The 21,484-nt window shown below is 40.0% G+C and overlaps 1 protein-coding gene across 6 annotated transcripts in view; it reads left to right on the top strand.

Annotated features, from left to right (window-relative positions):
- The window catches only part of LOC136877650 (cyclin-D1-binding protein 1 homolog), a 77,773-nt gene that overhangs the window by 30,728 nt on the left and 25,561 nt on the right, over window positions 1-21,484 (top strand). For all 6 annotated transcript variants that reach the window (XM_067151852.2, XM_067151854.2, XM_067151855.2 and 3 more), the window contains 2 exons: window positions 7,554-7,812; window positions 7,888-8,035. In XM_067151852.2, the coding sequence (XP_067007953.2) occupies window positions 7,554-7,812; window positions 7,888-8,035 (407 nt within the window). The remainder of the gene's footprint in view (window positions 1-7,553; window positions 7,813-7,887; window positions 8,036-21,484) is intronic.

Here is a 21,484-nt window from a genome sequence, read left to right on the forward strand (position 1 = left end):
ACATAGCCGTAGTTGCTCATCCTCGTTAACACAAACTCGCCTTACACTCTGTTAACGTGAACAGAATGTTGGTCCCATCAGCGAATGTATTATGCCTTATAGAATGTTTCCTTAGTTAACACAGATTTTGGTTACCGCAAACTATGAACCTATTTTTTTAAGCCCTGTGCATCATTATATCTCACTTAACATGAACCACTGACACTATTCAGTGTGTTTTTTAAGTTGTTTCTTTGCAAGGTATGCAAGAAAAGCACACAGTTGAGAGTAAACCATTGTCAAACCATAGTTTATTTGGATGTTAAGCTACAAGAATGTGGGTTAACAACAATAATAATAATAATATGTTATTTGCTTTACGTCCCGCTAACTACCTTCAAGGTTTTCGGAGATGCTGAGGTGCCGGAATTACTCCCGCAGGAGTTCTTTAATGTGCCGGTAAATCTACCGACACATGGCTGACGTATTTGAGCACATTCAAATACCACCGGTCTGAGCCAGAATCGAACCTGCCAAGCTGGGGTCAGAAGGCCAGCACCTCATCCATCTGAGCCAGTCGGCCCGACAGTGGTTTAACATTGATGTACTAGGTTGCAATTAAATCAGTAGTCATGAATGTTGTCAAGCCAACAGTTAGCTGTATTCCTAGCCTAAAAAACTGTTTTCAGTAATATGCACATTAAATATAAGGAAGATGAACAGTTTGAGGTACTGGTAAGGAGGACAATGTCATTCCGATTGGCTGTCAGGAAATTTTAACCGCCTTGAGTAATTCAGAGCATTTTGCTGCAACATTCCAAGTCATCGCTGGGTTTATGGAAGCTATGAATACAGTTGGCCTAGAAGTGACAAGGTGCTTTCATTGCTGTGAGCGAGAGCAGAATATATTTGACTTTTTTTTATGAAAATGGTTACGTATCTAGTGTCATTTGGGTACTGATTTAACATGAATTTCCTCTTGATTTTTTGGTCCCTTGGATTTCATGTTTACGAGTTTTACTGTAATACAAGTCCAGCTCCATGGCTAAATGGTTAGCGTGCTGGCCGTTGTTCCCAGGGGCCCGGGGTTCGATTCCCGGCAGGTTCAGGAATTTTAACCATAATTGGTTAATTCCCCTGGTACAGGGACTGCCGTGCAATGTGTCGTCTTCATCATCATTTCATCCTGATCACGACGCGCAGGTCGGCTATGGGCACCAGGCCTCTCCAGAGGCCACACAACATAAAGGAAACTGTAATACAAAATGAAAGCTTAAGAAAATCTTGGTCAAGGATGTAACTATGCAGTTCTGTTTATTTCTCCTCTGAGCATACAACAAAAAGGAACTAACTATAGTGTTAATAAACGAATAGTGAATGTGGCAATGACACACAAAGCTGATAGCTGACGTAACTTTTAGACTCTGATTTTCACGGTGAAAGTACGTTGCTTTGTGTAGAGATTTCCTCAGTCTTATAGCAAACTTAAGTAACTTACCTGTGCTTTACTGGTTGAATGTGGCAAGACCTGGCCTGTGTTTGTAAACTAAAGCTCCATGCTGATAGTTGACATAACTTGTAGACTGTGGTTTGCACGGTGGAAGTACGTTGCTTTATGTAGAGGTTTCCTACACCCTATATCTATCTATCTATCTATCTATCTATCTATCTATCTATCTATCTATCTATCTATCTACCAATCAATTAATCAATCAATCATTACTGATCTGCATTTAGGCTAGTCACCCAGGTGGCAGATTCCCTGTCTGTTCTTCCCTAGCCTTTTCTTAAATGATTTCAAAGAAATTGGAAATTTATTGAACATCTCCCTTGATAAGTTATTCCAATCCCTAACTCCCCTTCCTATAAACGATTATTTGCCCCAATTTTTCCTCTCGAATTCCAACTTTATCTTCATATTGTTATCTTTCCTACTTTTAAAGACACCACTGAAACTTATTCGTCTACTAATGTCATTCCACGCCATCTCTCCGCTGACAGCTCGGACCATACCACTTACTTGTATGATGCTAATTAATTTATTATTTAACCACCTATTCAATACATTAAAAATTTTTATATTAGGAATTGATCATTGTTACCTTATGAATGCGAGACGTTTCGCCTTTCATAGAAGGCATCATCAGTCACTGTACCTCCTCAAGGTTAAATCAGGCACCTGATTTAAAATTAAAGTATAATTACTAAGATCTAATATTAACATTTTTACAATAGGAGCAGTCTAAGGAAAAGAATACAATACTCGATATTAATGTGTATAACAACAATATCAGCCGTGCTTAGTAGCTGTGGTCTGATTTGAAAATTTAAGTATTACATTATTTGCATGTTAGGAAAAATATTCCAGCAATTTGAGAGAATTTTAAATGAGACCTTATTCAGAAGTATTATCTCAAATTACTGGAATATATTTCCTAACATTCCAAATAATGTAATACTTAAATTTTCAAATCAGACCACTGCTACCAAGCACTGTGTATGTAACTTTGTCACAACCACCAATCAACAGCCAGCAATGTATTGAATAGGTGGTTAAATAATAAATTAATTAGCATCCTACAAGTATAGTATCTTCAATACGGAACCATTATGATATTTATCACTTGCAACATACCACTTAGTCGAGCAGCTCGTCTTCTTTCTCCCAAGTCTTCCCAGCCCAAACTTTGCAAAATTTTTGTAACGCTACTCTTGTATCAGAAATCACCCAGAACAAATCGAGCTACTTTTCTTTGGTTTTTTCCAGTTCATGAATCATGTAATCCTAGTGAGGGTCCCATACACTGGAACCATACTCTAGTTGGGGTCTTATCAGAGACTTGTATGCCCTCTCCTTTACATCCTTACTACAAACCCCTAAACACCCTCATAGCCATGTGCAGAGATCTGTACCCTTTATTTACAATCCCATTTATGTGATTAACCCAATGAAGATCTTTCCTTATATTAAGACCTAGGTACTTACTTGATCCCCAAAAAGAACTTTCACCCCATCAACGCAGTAATTAAAACAGAGATGATTTTTCCTATTTGTGAAAGTCACAACCTGACTTTTAACCCCGTGTATCATCATACCGTTGCCTGCTCTCCATCTCACAACATTATCGAGGTCATTTTGCTGTTGCTCACAATCTTGGAACTTATTTATTACTCTATACACAATAACATCATCTGCAAAAAGCCTTATTTCTGATCCACTTTACTCGTATCATTTATTTGTTTGGTTCGTTACGACCCCTGAGGATCATGAGTGACTTGTTCGGTATGTCTTCTTTCTTCCCAATTCCTCTCCATTCTCTCACTACTCCTCTTTCTCTCTGTTTCTGTGATCTGAATCTGGATCCTGGTGTCTGTCCATCTGTGACCTTCCGCGAGCTTTCTGTATTTGGACCTATCCTGTACTGTCATCAGTAGATATTTTTCCTTAATGCCAATAGTCTCCCAATCTTCTTTGACTTCCTTCATCCACGAATTTCCAGTTAAGCAGATTGCATTCCATATCTTCTTCGTCAGCCTACTGTCATCCATCCTCTTGAGATGTCCAACAAATCCTAACCTTCTCTTTCTTATCACACTCGAGATTGGTTCTATACTCCCATATAGTTTCTGCCTTGATCTGTGTACCAGATTTCACCTTGCTTTTTGGTGCCCCATATATGTCTCAAGATTCTTCTTCCCTCCTACTTCAATTGCATGCATGCTCTCTTGCCCAATGTCAGTGTTTCAGTTGCATATAATGCAGCATTCCTGATGGTTATCCTGTAGTGTTGCAGTTTGGCGTTCCTCGAGAGGTTCTTCTTTCCGTATGTAGTCATGGCTGCTTATCGTAGTTTTAGCAACAGTTGAGCTCTGTCTGTGGTACTTTTGTTGCTTTGTACTTTACCTGTGATGTTCTCACCTAGGTACCGGAAGCTGTCGACTCTCTTTTACATTCCAATCGGTCTTCGTATTCAGTACCTTCGTCTTGTTGTAGGCTATTTTTATACCAACCTTTGCTGCAGTCTTGGCTAGATTTGGTAGTGCCAACTTCACGTCCTCTTCTTCTCATGTAACAACACCATATCATCTGCGAAGGCAAGGCAATCCACTATGACATTGTTTTTGCTGTACACCTTCAGTTGCAATGGTTCTATTCAACTCTCTCCACTGCATCACCACTGTATCCAAAACTTGGTTTAATAATATTGACGAGTCTAGTGTCAGACCTAAGACGAAACGCTGGTTAATAGAGCAAACGCCGGAAAAGCCATCCATCTAATTTTTGATCTGATTTTTGATATGCTCTATTGGTGGAAAAGAATCTTAATTCCCTCCATGGGAACTTAGAATTTCCAGACTATCCCCTTGTCGGACTCCTGTCTTAATTTCGAAGCTGTCTTACTCTAGCGGTTGTAGCCTTCAGTGTTACCCCCACCAATGCATGTGTCGTAGAATCCAATCCTCTGTCGCGTAGGATGTTTAATAGTGTGTTCCTGTCTATCAAGTCGTAGGCTTTTGCGAAGTCTACTAATGTCACTATTGTGTCCTTTCCTTTCCTGTGTCTGTGTTCTATGATTCTCTTGAATCTAAAGATCTGTTCTATGCAGTTTCTCCCTTTCCGGAAACCACCCTGGTATTCTCCTATGGTCGATTCAAGCCGTGCTTCTCTATTCAGGAATAATCTCGAGAGTATCTTGTACCCAATGTTTAGCAGTGAGATACCTCTGTAGTTATCCAGTACTCTTTTGTCTCCTTTCTAATGTACTGGTATAATTATGGCTTCCTCCCAGTTGCTAGGTATCTTTTTTATCCAGATGTCCATTATTATTCTGTACATGCTTTCTTCCATTGCAGGACCACCCCATTTGATCTCCTCAGCGCATATACCATCATTACCTGCTGCTTTGTTGTTCTTCAGATCCTTGATTGCCTTCACAACTTCTGTTCTGGTGGGTGCTCGTCCTTGGTTGATGTCTCTGCTGTACTGTAAAGTCATACTCCCTGTGGGTGCTTCTGTGTTCAGTAGATCTTTGAAATATCTTGCCATTTCCTCGCATATGTCTTTTTCACCTATTTTCAACTTGCCATCTTGGCCTTTCACAAAAGGTTATTTCGCCTCATAACCTTTTATTCTGCTCTTCATTTCCTTAAAGAAGGATCTTGATTTGTTTTTCTCAAACACATGATCAGCTTCTTCCAGCCTCTCGTTCCACCTTTTCCTTCTGGCATTCCTGATCGTCTTGGCAGCCATCCTTCTCGCTGTCGCGAATGTTGGCAGGTCCTCTTCCTTCTTGGTAGTCTGCCACCTTACCCACATCTTCCTTCTGTACTCTACTGCCTCTTCACATTCTTCTGACCACCACTCATGCTTCCTACTCTTGTTATTAGTGGCCAATCATTTGGATTCTTCTCTAACCTTGTCTTTGAAGTTTTCCCATTTACTCTCCACTGTCAGGTTCTTCATGTATTGATCTCTGTTTTTGTTCAGCAGTTCTCTGTCAATCTGGTGTGAGTCTGTGTTCGTGTTTCTCCTAGTTCTGTTTGGTATCCATCTACATTTGATTTCAGTGAGATAGTGGTCAGACTCCATGCTGCTGTTTTTCCTGACTTTGATGTTAATGATCTCCGCATGGTTTTTGTCTCGGATCGCTATGTAGTTATCTGCCTTTCACCAGTTCTATTGCCCGGACTTACCCAGGTTGTCCTTTTACTCGCCTTGGCTTTATAGTGTGTGGTCATGATTCTCATCTTGTGTCTTTTGCACATGTTCGCAAGCCTTTCTCCATTCTTATTTGCTCTCTTGTGCTCAGGGTAATCCCCTACAGGGCCTTTGAATCTCCTTTCAGTGCCTAGCTGTGCATTGAAATCCCCCAGCAAGATCGTGACACCTCATGTTTGCTTCTGTTACTGCCTTATCCAGTGTGTTCCAGAAGTTCTCTGTCCCTGCCTTGTCTTTTTTGTTCTTATCATTTGTCGGTGCATGTGCATTGACAAGTGTATACGTTTTATTGCCAATTTTCGTCATCAAGTATGACAGTCTCTCATTCACACCCCTCCAGTCAAAGATACTACTCAAGAAGCTTCGGTCTACTATAAACGCCGTGCCAAACATAAACGGCTGTTGCTTCATCTTGATACCCGGTTTTCCCTTCAACATTACATATCCTTCTGATTCCACTTTATCTTCATCTCTGAATCTCGTTTCCTGTAGAGCCAGTATGCCGATTCCATGTTCTCTCATTGCATCTAGGACTTGTTTCAGTTTCCCCACTCTGATCATGGTCTGTATGTTGATGGTTCCTAATTTAAAGCTTCTTTTGGGCCTGATCTTGTGTGTCCGATGTATTGAGAACGTTGATGTATTGGGGAGCTCCGACTCTCCCTCCGCATACGATACAGGTTCCCCAGAATCCAACAACCTGTTTGCATCGACCGAGGTCGATGGAGGATTAACCCCCTGGGGTAAAGTAGTGATTATCATGTGCTCCATGGTTACTTCCCAAGCCGAAGTATTAAGCTGGGCTATCGCAGTATCGGTACCGTTGTTACAACTGATGTAATGAGCCCCAGAGGGCATTTTATATCTTCTGCCAGGATAATGTTCACCCTCGTTGGTCAGGACTGGGAGTAGGCATTTCCTCCATACCCCCCAATAGCTATGGTTTTCCCGCCAATACTCGGGTGGCTGACTGCAGTCGTTTCCCACTGGGCGATGGGGTGGCCACATCCCTATGCCTACTCGTATCATTTATATATATAAGGAAACATAAAGGTCCAGTAATATTGCCTTGAGGAATTCCCCTCTTAATTATTACAAGGTCAGATAAAGCCTTGGCTACTTTAATTCTCTGAGATATGTTTTCTAGAAACAGAGCCACCCATTCAGTCACTCTTTTGTCTAGTCCAATTGCACTAATTTTTGCCAGTAGTCTCCCATAATCCACCCTATCAAATGCTTTAGACATGCCAATCGTGATACAGTTCATTCGACCTTCTGAATCCAAGATATCTGCTGTATCTTGCTGGAATTCTACAAGTTGAGCTTCAGTGGAATAACCTTTCCTAAACCCAAACTGCCTTCTATCGAATCGGTTATTATTTTGCAGACATATCTAATATTAATTAGAAAGAATGCCTTCTTAAAGCTTGCATGCAATGCATGTCAAACTGACTGTCCTGTAATATTCAGCTTTATGTCTGTCACCCTTTCCTTTATACACAGGGGCTGTACCTTCATTAAGGCCACTCGTAGCCCTTTCCTATTCCATCGTTGCCATAAGACCTATCTGTGTCGATGCGACGTAAAGCAAATTGTAAAAAGTCTTGCCTTTGGTATCTTCTCCATTGTTGTGCACTTTCACATGAAGACTGGCATGTTTCTTATGAGTCATGAATGTAGACTAAAACAAAAGTCATTGTGGGGTTTTGTAGTAAAGAGTGTAACAAGCGCAATTGTGATAAACTGTAAATCATGGAAGTTCACATTTGTATGTGCATTCTAATCTTACTGTCTTGTCATAGGTAGCAGTAGCTTATTGTTGATGCTTGTAGTGAACATAATGAACATTCCACAGGTGTAGCAACTCAGTCCATCTCCAAGGAAACAACTAAGCTATGCTTACTGCTATCAAAGCCTCCAGTGCCCAGCTTGGCAGCTATAAATGATATCTTACGGAGTATAGAATCCTTTTATAATGATGCCATGACAACATTCTATAGTTTCCCCAAGGAGCATGGCCAAGTACTCAGGAAAGAAGTGCAAAATGCTATGTTGAAATTGATGGAGTCACTCATGGCTATTGTGAGGTCTGTCAAGGATGAAGGAGTTAAAGGGTAAGCATACAAGTACAGGAGAATTTTGACCATTAATGTAAAATATTTGTTGATTGTTTCTCTTTTGCTCTCCAGGCAGAAGGATCGTTTGAAGCTCGCTGGATGGGTCTGGGAAGCGTGTGAAACTGTTGAAAAACTTTCAAGAGACAATCTCGCAGCGTCCTGTAAACATCTAAAGAAAGAAGAAATGCTTGTTGCAGATGCACTGCAAGAAATTGACAATGTAAGGAACATATTTTTCTATATGTGACAGTTACGGTACTTTGATATATGCTTGTCTTCTCCAGCCACTTGTTTCTCATTTTTACCGGGCGAGTTGGCCGTGCGGTTAGGGGCGCGCAGCTGTGAGCTTTCATCCGGGATATAGTTAGTTCGAATCCTATTATGGGCAGCCCTGAAGATGGTTTTCCATGGTTTCCCATATTTACACCAGGCAAATGCTGGGGCTGTACCTTAATTAAGGCCACAGCCGCTTCCTTCCCATCCCTAGGCCTTTCCTGTCTCATCTTCGCCATAAGACCTATCTGTGTCGGTGCGATGTAAAGCAAATAGCAAAAAAGCAGTTTCTCATTTTTTGCAAAAGTATTTGAGCCAGTAATCCCTGAATCTGCTTCCTTTTGTCACCATAGATAGTTTTATGATGTATTGTCAGTGATAGTTTTGTGTTTTACGGGATCATAAGTATATTTGATATAAAGTACCAGCTGCATCAAATATAAACCAGAATTTGTTCTGGTAGCAAATGGAAATGTCCGGAGTAGGGGTCTTGATGCATCACACACCACAGATCGAGCATGTCCATTGTGCAGCGCATCATTATAAAGTTTCTGGCGAAAGAAGGCACCATAGCTTCGGAAATTTTGAGAAGGTTCCGGGCACAGTTTGGGGATGCAATCTTTTCAAAGACCTAGGTGAATGAAGGGCACAAACAATTTTTGGCAGGATGGGAACAAGTAAAAAATGAGCCCCACCAAAGATGACCGCGGACAAGGATCACTGCCGACAACATTCATGCTATACATGACATTAAGGAAGAAGATTGGCGCATACAAATTTCTGAAATTGCTTCGCTCATCGGAATAAGCTTTGGAACTGTTCAAGCCATTTTCATGATGGACTCCACCTTCGGAAATTGTCTGCCTTGTGGGTTCCTTGCCTTCTCATCTAGGAACAAAAAGAAATACCGCCAGGATGTTTGTCAGCGGCATCTGAATCGCTGCAAGGAGGAAGGATATGACTTTTTTGCATCGCATTGCGACTTCTGATGAAACTTGGGTTCATCATTACATTCCAGAGTCAAAACAAGCAAGTCTGGAGTGGCGGAAACAAGGTGGAGCTGGCCTAGTTAAGGCCGAAACACGCCTTTCTTCTGGAAAGGTGCTTGCAACTGTTTTTTGAGACAAAATGTACATTTGGCTTGTGGATTTCCTGCATGAACGAATTGCAGTGAATGCCGTCTTTTGGTCCAAACAGAAGCTGCCTGTTGTGACCAATCCGAGATGCACGACAATGCAAGGCCACATACTGTTCTTTTAACATGGGAAAAACTGCAGGAAATGCTCTGGAACATCCAGCGACTACCACTTGAACTGAGAGGAAAGGGATTACGTACGCAGCTGACTGCACGCACTTTTTCCTTCTTTTTTTGAGAACGGCATTAAAAAGTTGGCAGTTTGGTGGCCAAAAATGTCTCAAATTCAGGAGACTATGTAGAAAAATGAGGTGCCTGTTGGATATTTGATTCACCTAGTACTTGTTTTACTCATTTTCAGCGTTGATTGCACTGGTCAAGATGACATGTCCATTTCTTAAGTTTATTTGTGGCAAATTTCATTATGGTATCCTTTTATCCATACTATTAGAAAACCAGACCTCCTCTAACACAAGGATGCCTATTAACCGACAACAAACAAAAGAACCCTTGGGTGTTCGCGCAGCTTCCTCCGGCTCATCCCGATCTTTCCCAACAATACGAGATCAAGGACAAGCATCTGCTTGGCTGGCTGTCAAGCTGTCATTAACACGTACTGTAAATAGCTGCAGTCAGGTTATTCTTTCATTAATGCTGGAAACGCATAGCAGTTCAAAGTAGGAAAGTAAATATAAAATGACCAAAAGTATTAAGTATGGAGTTAAATGGAACTATTTATGATTCCAAAGCTGCAAACCATACTTACTGTTCTAATACAGAGGATGTTGTTGTGCGGAAGAGTGATGATTGTACTGGCTTTCTGTTCTATTGTGGGCCGATGACCTTCGATGTTAGGCCCCTTTAAACAACAAGCATCATCATCATCATGTTCTATTGTACGCTGCGAAAACTAGCATTATCTGATATTATCACACTGTTTGTTTTGTAGCAGTTACCTTTCCACCGAAAGTTCATGTCGTCAATGTAATCCCCTGTTTTTGCTTTGATTTGAATATCAATAAGGTATTGTTTACATAGCCTTCATCTCCCGTAGCTTGTACAACAATAATGCGAGGACCTTTCCCTGTAGCTTGTAATTTTCCCAGCTCTGCATCAGATTGCCAGCATGATTGGACAGAGTGAGTGGACTTAACGAATGTCTTATTTAAATACACTATTTTCTGACAATTCTCTCTGTACTGACGAATTTGTCTGAGGTACTTTCCCCTCCATACCACGACATAAGGTTTTCGAGAACTATGGCACCCAGTGCACTGGAATACCATCTCTCTCAATAACCTTCAAAGATACTCGCAGCTACTGTCAAGTATATTTTCTCATTTTAACACACTGTTCAATTTCTTCAATGTAGGTACAGTTTTTTCATCACATAAAATTCACTTATTTTCCAACGTATAACACCTTTCATGAAGTTGTCTGTTTCAATGCTTTTCTTATAGAATGTTTTCTTGCCATCAGGTGTAGGAAACTGCCATCTACGCCTTTCCTTCCACTACTATACGCACTTGTTGAAGCCACAAGAATATGAACGCTATTTTCTTCTCACTGGTGAGCAGCTACGTTAGAGTTTGTCCCATTAATGGCTGTCCGGATTTGATAGCAGTCATAACTACACTCAAATTACACTATCACTAGAATAACATACTATAAAACACTACACAAGAACCTCATTTATCCGGCCCTCATTAATCCGGATCTCTGGCTTATCCGATCAAAAATAATAAAATTTATTTTTACTTGTACTTTTTTTTTACGGGGTTGACTCTTCTTGAATGTCTTTTCCGCCAAAGATGGTTAAGAACAGGAATTGTAATTAATTCACCACGGTCTGTCAAAGGTAGCGTCCCATCATTCGCCTGGAATTGAGAACAAGAAACCGTGGAAAACCATTCCCAGGACGGCCGAGGTGGTATTCGAACCCATGTTCTTTCAAATGCAACGCACTACTAACGTGCCTCAGCATGCAGAGCTACGCCACTCAGTAAACCTTGTTTAGTCACTTCGTCAATCACTTTTTTTATGACGGTCCTGCTGACAGGGAGTCTATGACACTCATCCGCTAGTGCAGACATTGTTATCTCAGGTTCACATTGTTGCTCGATAATGACCTGCTGTGCGATTGCTTAAGACGATGAAAGAGGAAGGAAATGAGTGATCATATCCAGTAGTCTGTGAGAGACCACCACGTTGTGCAGTTACAGAATTTTCCTGTGCAGTATTGTATTGTTTGAGTGAGCATGAAATGGCTTCAAAACGGAAGAAAGTGGTTGTTTCCATGCACAAAATGTTAGAAGCATTAAACAGGCTGGACAAAGAAGAACTTTTGAAAAATATTTATGTAGACTATGGCATGGGGACTTCAACTGCATTTGATTGGAAGACAAAGCAAAATGAAATTGAAGACTGCTGCTTTAAAATGAAGACGAAAGATAGTTTAAAGAATTGTGCTACAGTAAAGAAGGCTAGAAATGAATTTCTAAATGATGCATTATTCATGTGGTTTAATGAAAAAAGAGAGCATGGTGTTCAGATTTCAGGGCTGATTTTATAAGAAAAGGCGCATAGTTTAAACATCAAGCTAGCAAATGGAGATCCTAACTTCACAGCTAGTCAGGGTTGGTTGGAAAGATGGAAAACTTGTCATGGCATACGCCAGCTTTCAGTGATTGGTGAAAGATTTTCAGGGGATAAAGTCGCTGCTGACAGTTTCATAAAGGAATTTGAGGACTTTATTTGCTCCGATAACTTAAAGCCGGATCAGATATATGACACGAATGAAACTGGGCTGTTTTATTGCATACTACCGAATAGGACACTAGTGTCTAAATTAGATGAATTGGCAAGGGGTTATAAAAGAAGTAAAGATCGCATTACAATTATGGCATGTGCCAATGCATCTGGAGGACATAAATTTTCTCTCCTGTTAATAGGGAAATCAAAAAATCCATGTGCTCTTAAAAATGTGAATTGCTCTGCCTTGCTGATTTCTTACACATCCCAAAAGAATGCAGGGATGGACAGTAGAACTTTCAAAAACTGTATCGACGAAGACTTCGTGCCAAACGTAAAAAGGTTTTTAACGAAACAAGGTTTGCCACTGAAGGCAATTTTGTTCATTGACAATGCACCGTCACATCCGGGAGTAGAAGAGTTGGTTAGTGGTGATATCCAAGTGAAATTTCTGTCACCTAATGCAACAGCTATGTTGCAACCAATGGACCAGTGTGTATTGCAAAACATCAAGCGGTTATACAGGAGGCAGCTGCTCAGCAAACTGATTGAAGACGAGGGGGAATATGGTGTAATTTTGGTATTGAAATCAATAAATTTGAAAAATATTATTTATATGATCACATCTGCAGGGGATCAAGTTAGTGAAACGACAATTAAAAAGTCTTGGAAACATCTATGGCTTTCTATCTGTGCATCTACTACCGAGGTTCCTGAAGTTGTCGACTCTTTTGAGTTCCTTGACACATTTGCACGCATTCCCAGATGCTTGGACGTAGATGAGAACAACATTATCTTCGTGATCATACTGTGCACAAACACTATACAAATATGTAAAACAGAAAAAACTCTCACATTATTTTACTGCATAAAACAGCGTCGTAAATGTAAGAAGAGTGTTCTTATATTTGTTTCTACAGTTGAAAAAAGGTATTACTGCACAACTAATGTTAATACATTATATAACATGTACTGTATTTGTTTTTTAGTTTTTTGGATTATCTGGATTTTTTATAATCCGGATCAGTTCTGGTCCCACTTAATTCGGATAAACGAGGTTCTTGTGTACATGCATTAAAAATATTTTCTAATAAAGTACACGCTACGCAAGTGGGGATTATAGGACTACCACTAAGAAAGAAAATGTGTATAAAACCAATGAAACAATAAGAACGCGTAAGTGGCAATGAAATTGGTGTCACTGTGTCTTCACATTGTGGCCAGAAAGCACTCCTCTATGATGTCACACAATTCACTTGGAGAGTGAGCTTTGTGCAGGTTGTAGGGTAACACAGAGGTGTCTATAGCTATGTTTCCAGGTGCAGTAGACACGCACCATAAAGTACAGTGTTTATGTAAAGTTACTGTCTAAAACAACTTATATATCTCATTTTTGTCCTGTATTGGCATTAACTCAACATAAAAGGTGCCTATGATTCTGTATTGTTACACCTATTATGGGAAAAATTATCCATGAAAGTTTTTCCTTTCAAATTTATTTCCATTCTATATCAATTCCTGGTCTAGAAAGCCAAGAATAATGGCCGAGAGGATTCGTCGTGCTGACCACACGACACCTCGTAATCTGCAGGCCTCCGGGCTGAGCAGCGGTCGCTTTGTAGGCCAAGGCCCTTCAAGGGCTGTAGTGCCATGGGGTTTGGTTTGGTTTGCTTTGGTATATCAATTATTCTCTAATCACACGTTAACGATTAAATCTGCCTACTACCACATTCCGAGTCGACAGACTTGTCATGGCTTGCCTCAGGAAGCAATATTAAGTGGCATATTATTCGCCTTTAGAAAAAATTATAACACCATTTGCTAGAGTGTTAGCCTTCGCAGACGATTTTGCGATTTATGTCACACACACAAACATTGAAGACTGCCGACAAACGATTTCCACTGTTATGAGCAAAGTATTACATTGGTTCAATAATCATGGCCTACAGCTTTTTATTTCAAAGTGTGCAGCAATGATATTCACACATAAACGTGCATTTGACAATAGCCCCATTTGCTTTGACGGATTTAGCATTCTTTTTACTAACCAACATACATATTTAGGTGTACGACTCGATTGCAATCTCACTTGGAAATTCCATATTCAGATCTTACGCAGAAAAGCAGATGGTTACCTCAACATTCTAAAAACAGTTATCAGGCGTAACTGGGAAGCAGAACCCTCGACTGCATTAATGTTCTATCGGGCTACTATACGCTCGTATATGGATTATAGTGCTCACATAATAGATACAGCATCCGAAACTACTTTATCACAACTCAATATAATCCAACACAAAGCATTAAGACTTTGTATTGGTGCTCTTAAAACTACCCACACAAATGCACTTCTGGTTGAAACAAGTGAATGCCCTCTCTTCATTAGATGTTTAATGCATGCAAAAAATATATATCTTAAAACACCTTACTTGATCGAGTTCCATTCTTATACCCAAACTACAACTTCTTTATTAATATTATTAATATTATTAATATTATCACCAACGCCCTCCCCAAAACGGCAGATACCCTGCGTTATATCAGGCTTATGCCGAGATGCCTCTTTACTACGAACAACTCAATTACTCATGCATTCCTTTCCATACAAAACCCTCAACTTTATACCTCATATTATTATTCAATCCTCACAAAGTATCGCATTAATTATGCCAATAGCAAAGAAACTTAAAATCTCGTCAATCAAAAATGGCGTAAATATATATACTGATGCATCGAAGTCTCAACACGGCGTAGGAGCGTACTTTTTTGATTCCAATACACTTACAGCTTCCATTATCATTTACCGAATATATAACTATTTTTACGTCTGAACTCTTTGCAATTAGACAAGCATTATTCTATGTTCAACAAAATGCTTTTCCAAAAGTAAACATTTTTACGGATCCCCAAAGTGTTCTTCACGCTCTTAGTACCCCCACACAGTCCTATTGGATATTTATATGAGGTTAAATACATACTATATCAACTCGAACATTCCAGAGTCTACATTAATATGGATAAAAGGACATTCAGCACACCCAGGAAATGATCAAGCTGATCTAGCAGCGAAAGTAGCGAGTAACTCCTTATGTGATCCTCTTCAGATAAAAATACCTCTTACAGATTATTTTCCAATTATCAAACAAGATGAAACTAATAAAGGATTCTAAGAGAAATCTCTGGCAAAATCTATGCGAAGATCTAGACAGTGATATCTGGGGAGCAGGATATAAGATAGTGACCGGTCGAATAATCAACAGGGTACCAGTTCAGCTCCCAGCTGATAGAAGGAAAGCCATAGCAATGGAGTTGATCCCTTGTACTAATGACAGACTTGAAACGGAATCAGATTTTTGTGTTGCAGAACCGTTTACTGTGGTTGAGTTACAAGAGGTAGCACGCAATATGAAGACTGGTAAGGCACCAGGTGTAGATGGAATCCCACCAGAATCCATCAAGTATGCAGTTGAGGTGGCACCTGGTTGGATCTTGTCAGTCTTCAATGATTTATTAAAAAAGCGTGAATTCCCCGATGAGTGGAAAGTAGCCAAGCTAGTGCTGTTATTGAAGGCAGGGAAACTTTCATTAGATCCATCAGCATACAGGCCACTTAGCTTATTAAACACCTTGAACAAACTTTACGAAGGATTGATTAAAACTAGACTGGAGAAAGAACTTGAACAACAGGGAGGACTTTCTTCGAACCAGTTTGGATTTAGAAAGGGTAGAACCACAACCCATGCTATTGAGAGGGTGATTCAAATACAGGCAGAAAGCAGTGAGAAATGGGCTGCCTTGATAACGCTAGATGTCAAAAATGCTTTTAACACTGCTTCTTGGAGCATTATTTTGAGAGAACTTCGTAGGATGAACATTTCTCAGTATCTACAACAAATAATCGTTTAGTACTTCAAAGGACGAAGAATACGATTTCATGATTTAGAAGATCTTGAAATGAGTGCTGGCATTCCACAGGGATCTGTCCTAGGACCCACCTTGTGGAACATTCTATATGATGGTGTCTTACACCTGCAGCTGACAAAAGGGACATCATCTATTGGTTATGCAGATGACCTTGCAATAGTGGTAATAGCAGAGAACGTAGAAGAACTGACCTTCCGAGTAAATGAATCACTGAGACGAGTTAACCTTTGGATGGTAAATAATAAGTTGAGATTGGCTGCACATAAGACTGAGGCTGTAATTTTGAAAGGTTCCAGGAATTGGAAAAATGTCCGTTTTTTATTAAATGATACAGTGATTATCCCAGGAAAGTCTGTACGATACCTTGGGGTTCTTATTGACAGGAATTGCACATTTGGTGCACATGTGAAGGCAGTAACCCTAAAGGCAGAGAAGAAGGCATCGGCATTAGCCAAACTTATGCCTAACATCGGGGGACCAAGAACAGTTAAGAAACAGATTATGTGCTCTGCAGTATATTCCATTTTACTTTATGCTGCACCTATCTGGCACAATGCACTCAGGAGGAAGATTCACCGAAGAGCTATGGAAAGAGTACGGAGGAAAATGCTGCTCAGAGTTACCTGTGCATATCGAACTGTTTCGACAGCAGCTTTACAAGTTGTAGCTGCCAGTATTCCCGTTGACCTCCTCATTGTAGAGAGAAAACTTTGGCATGAAAGGGGTGCAACTATATCTGCTGAAGAAAAGAAAGCCTCGAGGAACCAACTCTTACTAGACTGGCAAGACCGATGGGATGGCACAACCGATGTTGGCCAATGGACAAAAAAGCTAATACCCAACATAGGAGACTGGCTTAAATGTAGACATCAGCAGGTAGATTACTATCTGTCGCAGATCCTGACAGGACATGGAAGATTCGGGGTATACGCCATGAAGATGGGAAGGACGCAGGGAGATGGTTGTCGGTACTGTTCTGAAAGGGATACAGTAGAACACACTTTTTTCTACTGTGTTCGATGGGAAGAAGAACGAAGGAAAGCCTGCCAACAATTTGGCCGACGACTCACGCCAGGGAATCTGGTTCAGATTATGTTAGAGAGCCCGTTTGCCTGGAACACAATAAAGGCAATGGCGACAAGCATTATGGGGATGAAAGAGAAAGAAGAGAAAGGAAGAACTTAATAATATACATCACTCCATTCTGATGTCATGCCGACAAGCAGTTCCAGAATGGTCTGAGTGAAGAGGGCAGGGGTTTTTAGTTGGTGGAAATCCAACTCCCACACAGAGTGGTGTCGTTAAACGATTTTCCCCTGCCATAACAAAAAAAAAAAGTAGTAGTAGTAGTAGTCTACGCATTTAACTTTCTTGGTAATCCTTGAGTAGTTCTTGCAAATTTCTAACTTGAGGGCTAACTGGAATTTTAATTTCTATTTGTGCTTAGTAATAACCTGTTGTAATTAGGATACATCTGAGTGTAGATTAAATTATTTTAGTGTATTGTAGTATCTGAACATAGTCTTAACGTAGTTTAAAATTATTGTAGTGTATTATAGTATCTTATTACAAATTAGTGTGTTTCTTCTATTACTGTGAAATATTTGTGTAGTATAGTATCTGTGGTATCTGTAGTAAACTCTCTTACTAGAATTCTTTTGTATTAATTATGGTGGACTTAACTGCAGTTTAGAATTTTGTATTTCTTGTGTGTTATTTTCTATTTACAGTAATAAACGGCAATTTTCATCCTGTTAGGGTGTTGTAGGAAAAAGATTGTACAACTAAGTAGTATTGTAGTGTAGTAGTAGCCTATATTAATTACATTATTGTTGCGTGATCTGTCGCCTACGGGCGTCAAATGAAAAGACCTGCACCTGGCGAGCGGAACCCGTCCTGGGATATCCTGGCACTAAAAGCCATACGACATTTCATTTCACTTGTGAACTATGCTAGACAATATTTTTTTCCTTTCATTTTTATTTTGCACAGAATAAGTTTTCTTATTTTTTCTTTTCTTTTCATTATTCAGTAAAGAATGGTTAAGGAGTGCAAGTGTAGGAACTGTGGGTGTGGCCAGGCATTAAGGAGTATGAGGGGGGAGTTGGAGAGTTTGAGGGAGACAATTAGGATTCTCTCCGAGGACAGGAAGTGAAGTAGACCTCCCTCAAACAATGTACCAGTACAGGATACAGTCGGTGAAAATGAGGGATGAGAAGGAAAGGGGGAATTGTAGAAGACAGGTAGTTTAATGTTTTAAGGGGAAGGAGATCGCAGGCTAAGGGCTCCTTTCAGGATCAGAATTCAGGACAAGTGTCTGTGAGAAATCGGTACGAGTCACTGCAGGTAGAACAACGGAGGGAAGATTAGGAACAGGGAACTGTTACTGAGAAGTGTGGAAGTAGGAGGAAAGGGAAATGTGGAGTAGTGGATAGGAAAAGACAGGTGGAACAGGGTCATGGGATGGAGAAAAGGGAGGAGGAAGTAGCATCTGCAGCTGTCAGGAAAGATAGTGCTATCCAGGAGGGGAGGGGATCAAATGAGGTGGGTAGGGTTGAAGCTCTGGTCATGGGGGATTCCATTGTTAGACATGTTGGGAAAGTGTGGAGGAAAGGGAACCAGGGTAGAGTGTTATCTAGGAATTAGGTTGAGGCAGATGTTGAGGAAAGTAGAAGAGAAGGAGGAGGGAAAGGAGAAGGTGGTAGTGTTTCATGTTGGTACTAACAACATATGACAAGCAGGTTTAAGTACCAACATAGTTGGGGATGTGTGAGATCTGGTAAATGCAGCACGGGTGAAGTTTATGGAAGCGGAGATTATCAGTGGAATACTGTGTAGTAGGGATACTGACTGGAAGGTGATTGGGCATTTAAATGAGACTATGGAGTGGGTATGTAGGAAACTGGAAGTGAAATTTCTAGATCCTAATGGGTGGGGGTAAGAGATAGGGATCTGCACTCAGATGGCCTTCTCTTAAACCGCAGTGGTACCTATATGTTACGAAATTTGTTTAGAAGGGTTATAGACAGGTTCATTCAGGGAAACAGGATGGCCTAGGGAGCGGTGATAAGGGAACACGGAACTGGAAGTCAAGTAGGGATGACATAAAAATGTTAGTGCTGAAGTGCAGAAGTACTGTAAAGAAAGGAATAGAATTAAGTAATTTAATAGATATATACTAACAAAAATTGTAATAGGAGTTGAATCATGGCTGAGAAATGATATAATGGATGCAGAAATTTTCTTTCGGAGCTGGAGTGTGTATCGTAGGGATAGGATAGGAATGGTAGAAAGAAGAATTTGTAAGCTACAAAAAAGTTAAGATGACAAACCTGAAATTCTAGGTGAAAGGCTCATTTCTAAAGATAATATGCAACTTGATGTCTTTGGAGTGTACAGACCGGGAAAGGGTAGCACAGGCGCTGATTCAGAATTATTTGATAAGATAATCAGCTATGTGGGAAACTGACATGGTAATGTCATTGTTTTTCCTTCCCCTCCTCTCTACGTTTTGGATGTGGCCTAAAGACGGCCTAGAGATTGTGTCAAACCTACCATATCTTGGTGGTACCTACGTCTATTCTGTTCCTTCGTACTTCAAAGTTTTATTTTTCACTGCTTCTCTGAGTCGGCGCTCTAATCTTGGTGCCGAAAGTAGGCTCCTTGTACGCACTGCCATCTGCGCAGCGTGTTCGAACTTCTTAGCTCAGCCTCTTGACCAATAGGAGCTCGCTCCGAGAAAGTAAGCTAATCGCCGATTATTACGCTGGGCGAGAGCGGCATTACCGAGTGGGAAGTAGACTGAGATGGACCCACGCTTGTCGTTCCTCTGCTGCGAGTGCATTTTCCTAGGCAACATGGACATAACTTGAAGAAAGGTGTAAAGGGGCCTTCTCCCTTGCCCCCGTAATAATTTTAAAGCTATTATCAACGTGGGAACTGCTCTAGGTTGTATGTTTACTATAATTGATGACTTGGCTTCTTCAACCAGCATGTGAGTACTGAATTTAATATGGCGTTTTTGGCGTCACTTCAAGCCAGCGAAGATTTCGGCATTTCTTTTAAGAAACTTATCCTCTTCTGGTTCGACTTGGTTGAATATCCATTATGTGTTTGAGAACTCTAAAAATCTGACAAAACTAGGTCTCTGCTTTTTAAAAGGTTTATTAAAAACATTATTATTATTATCATTATTGACATTTTATATTGTAACTTTCATGTTGTTAAAATAAATTTATAATATTTAATAATGTATTGGGGTGAAGTTTGAATGTTTTATGCTTTGTGGAAATTTTGTTAGTGCCCCTTGTAATGTTAAATTGCTCTAGCTTATCTGAACACCCCATGGGAGTCAATTTTAAATCACTTGAGTTTGAACCAAGGGGATAGTTACTTATTTATCTTTTGCTGTATTGTTTTTATTTTTCTTCCTTTGTTTTTTGTCCACGGGTTATATTTTCGTTTCCCTTTATGGTCGTGCCTTGCTTCCGTGGTTTCATGCTGCCATGCTTGATACATGGTGTCTGTGTGTCACCATGACAACGTTTTTGTTTGGGGATTGTTAACGTGTTGATTTGCTTCTCCCGTCTGTGGATATTGTTTGTTGATTTGTGGACTGCTTCCGTCCTTTGGGATGAATTTAATTTCTAATTGATTTTTTTTAATTTTTGAAAACCTTGCACTCTTGTTTGGAGATATTAAATTTTTTAATTTTCCTGTTATTTTTCCTCCCCTTGTGCCTGGGCATGTCTTTCGTTGTGCTTCTTGTATCTCGACTGCCCATCATCTAATCCCTTGGTGAGAACTCGGTGATTCGGAAAGGCTCTTAGATGCGTTCATGGCGAACAGAAATTAGTTTCAATCTTCATTTTCATTGGTGTGTTGAAGCCTAAGTTGGTTATGAAATTTGATTTTAATTTTTCCTCTGGTCGACCAGTATTAATTTTAATTTTCGTTTTTCTTAATATGTTTATCCAAGTTAATTTTATCTTGTTAAGTTTCCCTACGTTGTTGATTTCTTCCCTAATATTTTAAAGATTTTCATTATTATTAGTTACTGAATAAACCTAATTGATTTAAATTTCCCTATGAATTTGTTGTTCTTTCTTAAATTAATTGATACCAGGTAAATTTATTTTTGTTGGGATTTCCTGACACCCTTCCACATTTCTGGTAAGTCTTTTCCTTGTCCTTATTTGATGTTTGGTGAACGTATGTTACGCTTCCTGTTTGTATTGCTTTATTTGGCTCATTTGAGTAGCTGCTAATTTTACCTTTTCCTTGTCTAATTACTGCCGTGAACGTAGAGAATTGTATATGATCTGCATCGCGGAACAGAAACGATACGGAAAGGAACGTGATTGTAGCGAATGATCTCAATTTACCAAATGTCAATTGGGAAGGTATTACGAACGACAGGAAGCATGACCAACAAATGGCAAATAAGTTAATATGGGAAGGGCATCTGATTCAGAAAGTGATGGAACCAACTAGAGGGAAGAATATTCTGGATGTGGTGCTGATAAAACCAGATGAGCTCTATAGAGAAACTGAAGTAATAGGTGGTATTAGTGATCACGAAGCTGT

The sequence above is a fragment of the Anabrus simplex genome, chromosome 7 (genome assembly GCF_040414725.1).
Source record: "Anabrus simplex isolate iqAnaSimp1 chromosome 7, ASM4041472v1, whole genome shotgun sequence".
Taxonomy (NCBI): Eukaryota; Metazoa; Arthropoda; class Insecta; order Orthoptera; family Tettigoniidae; genus Anabrus; species Anabrus simplex.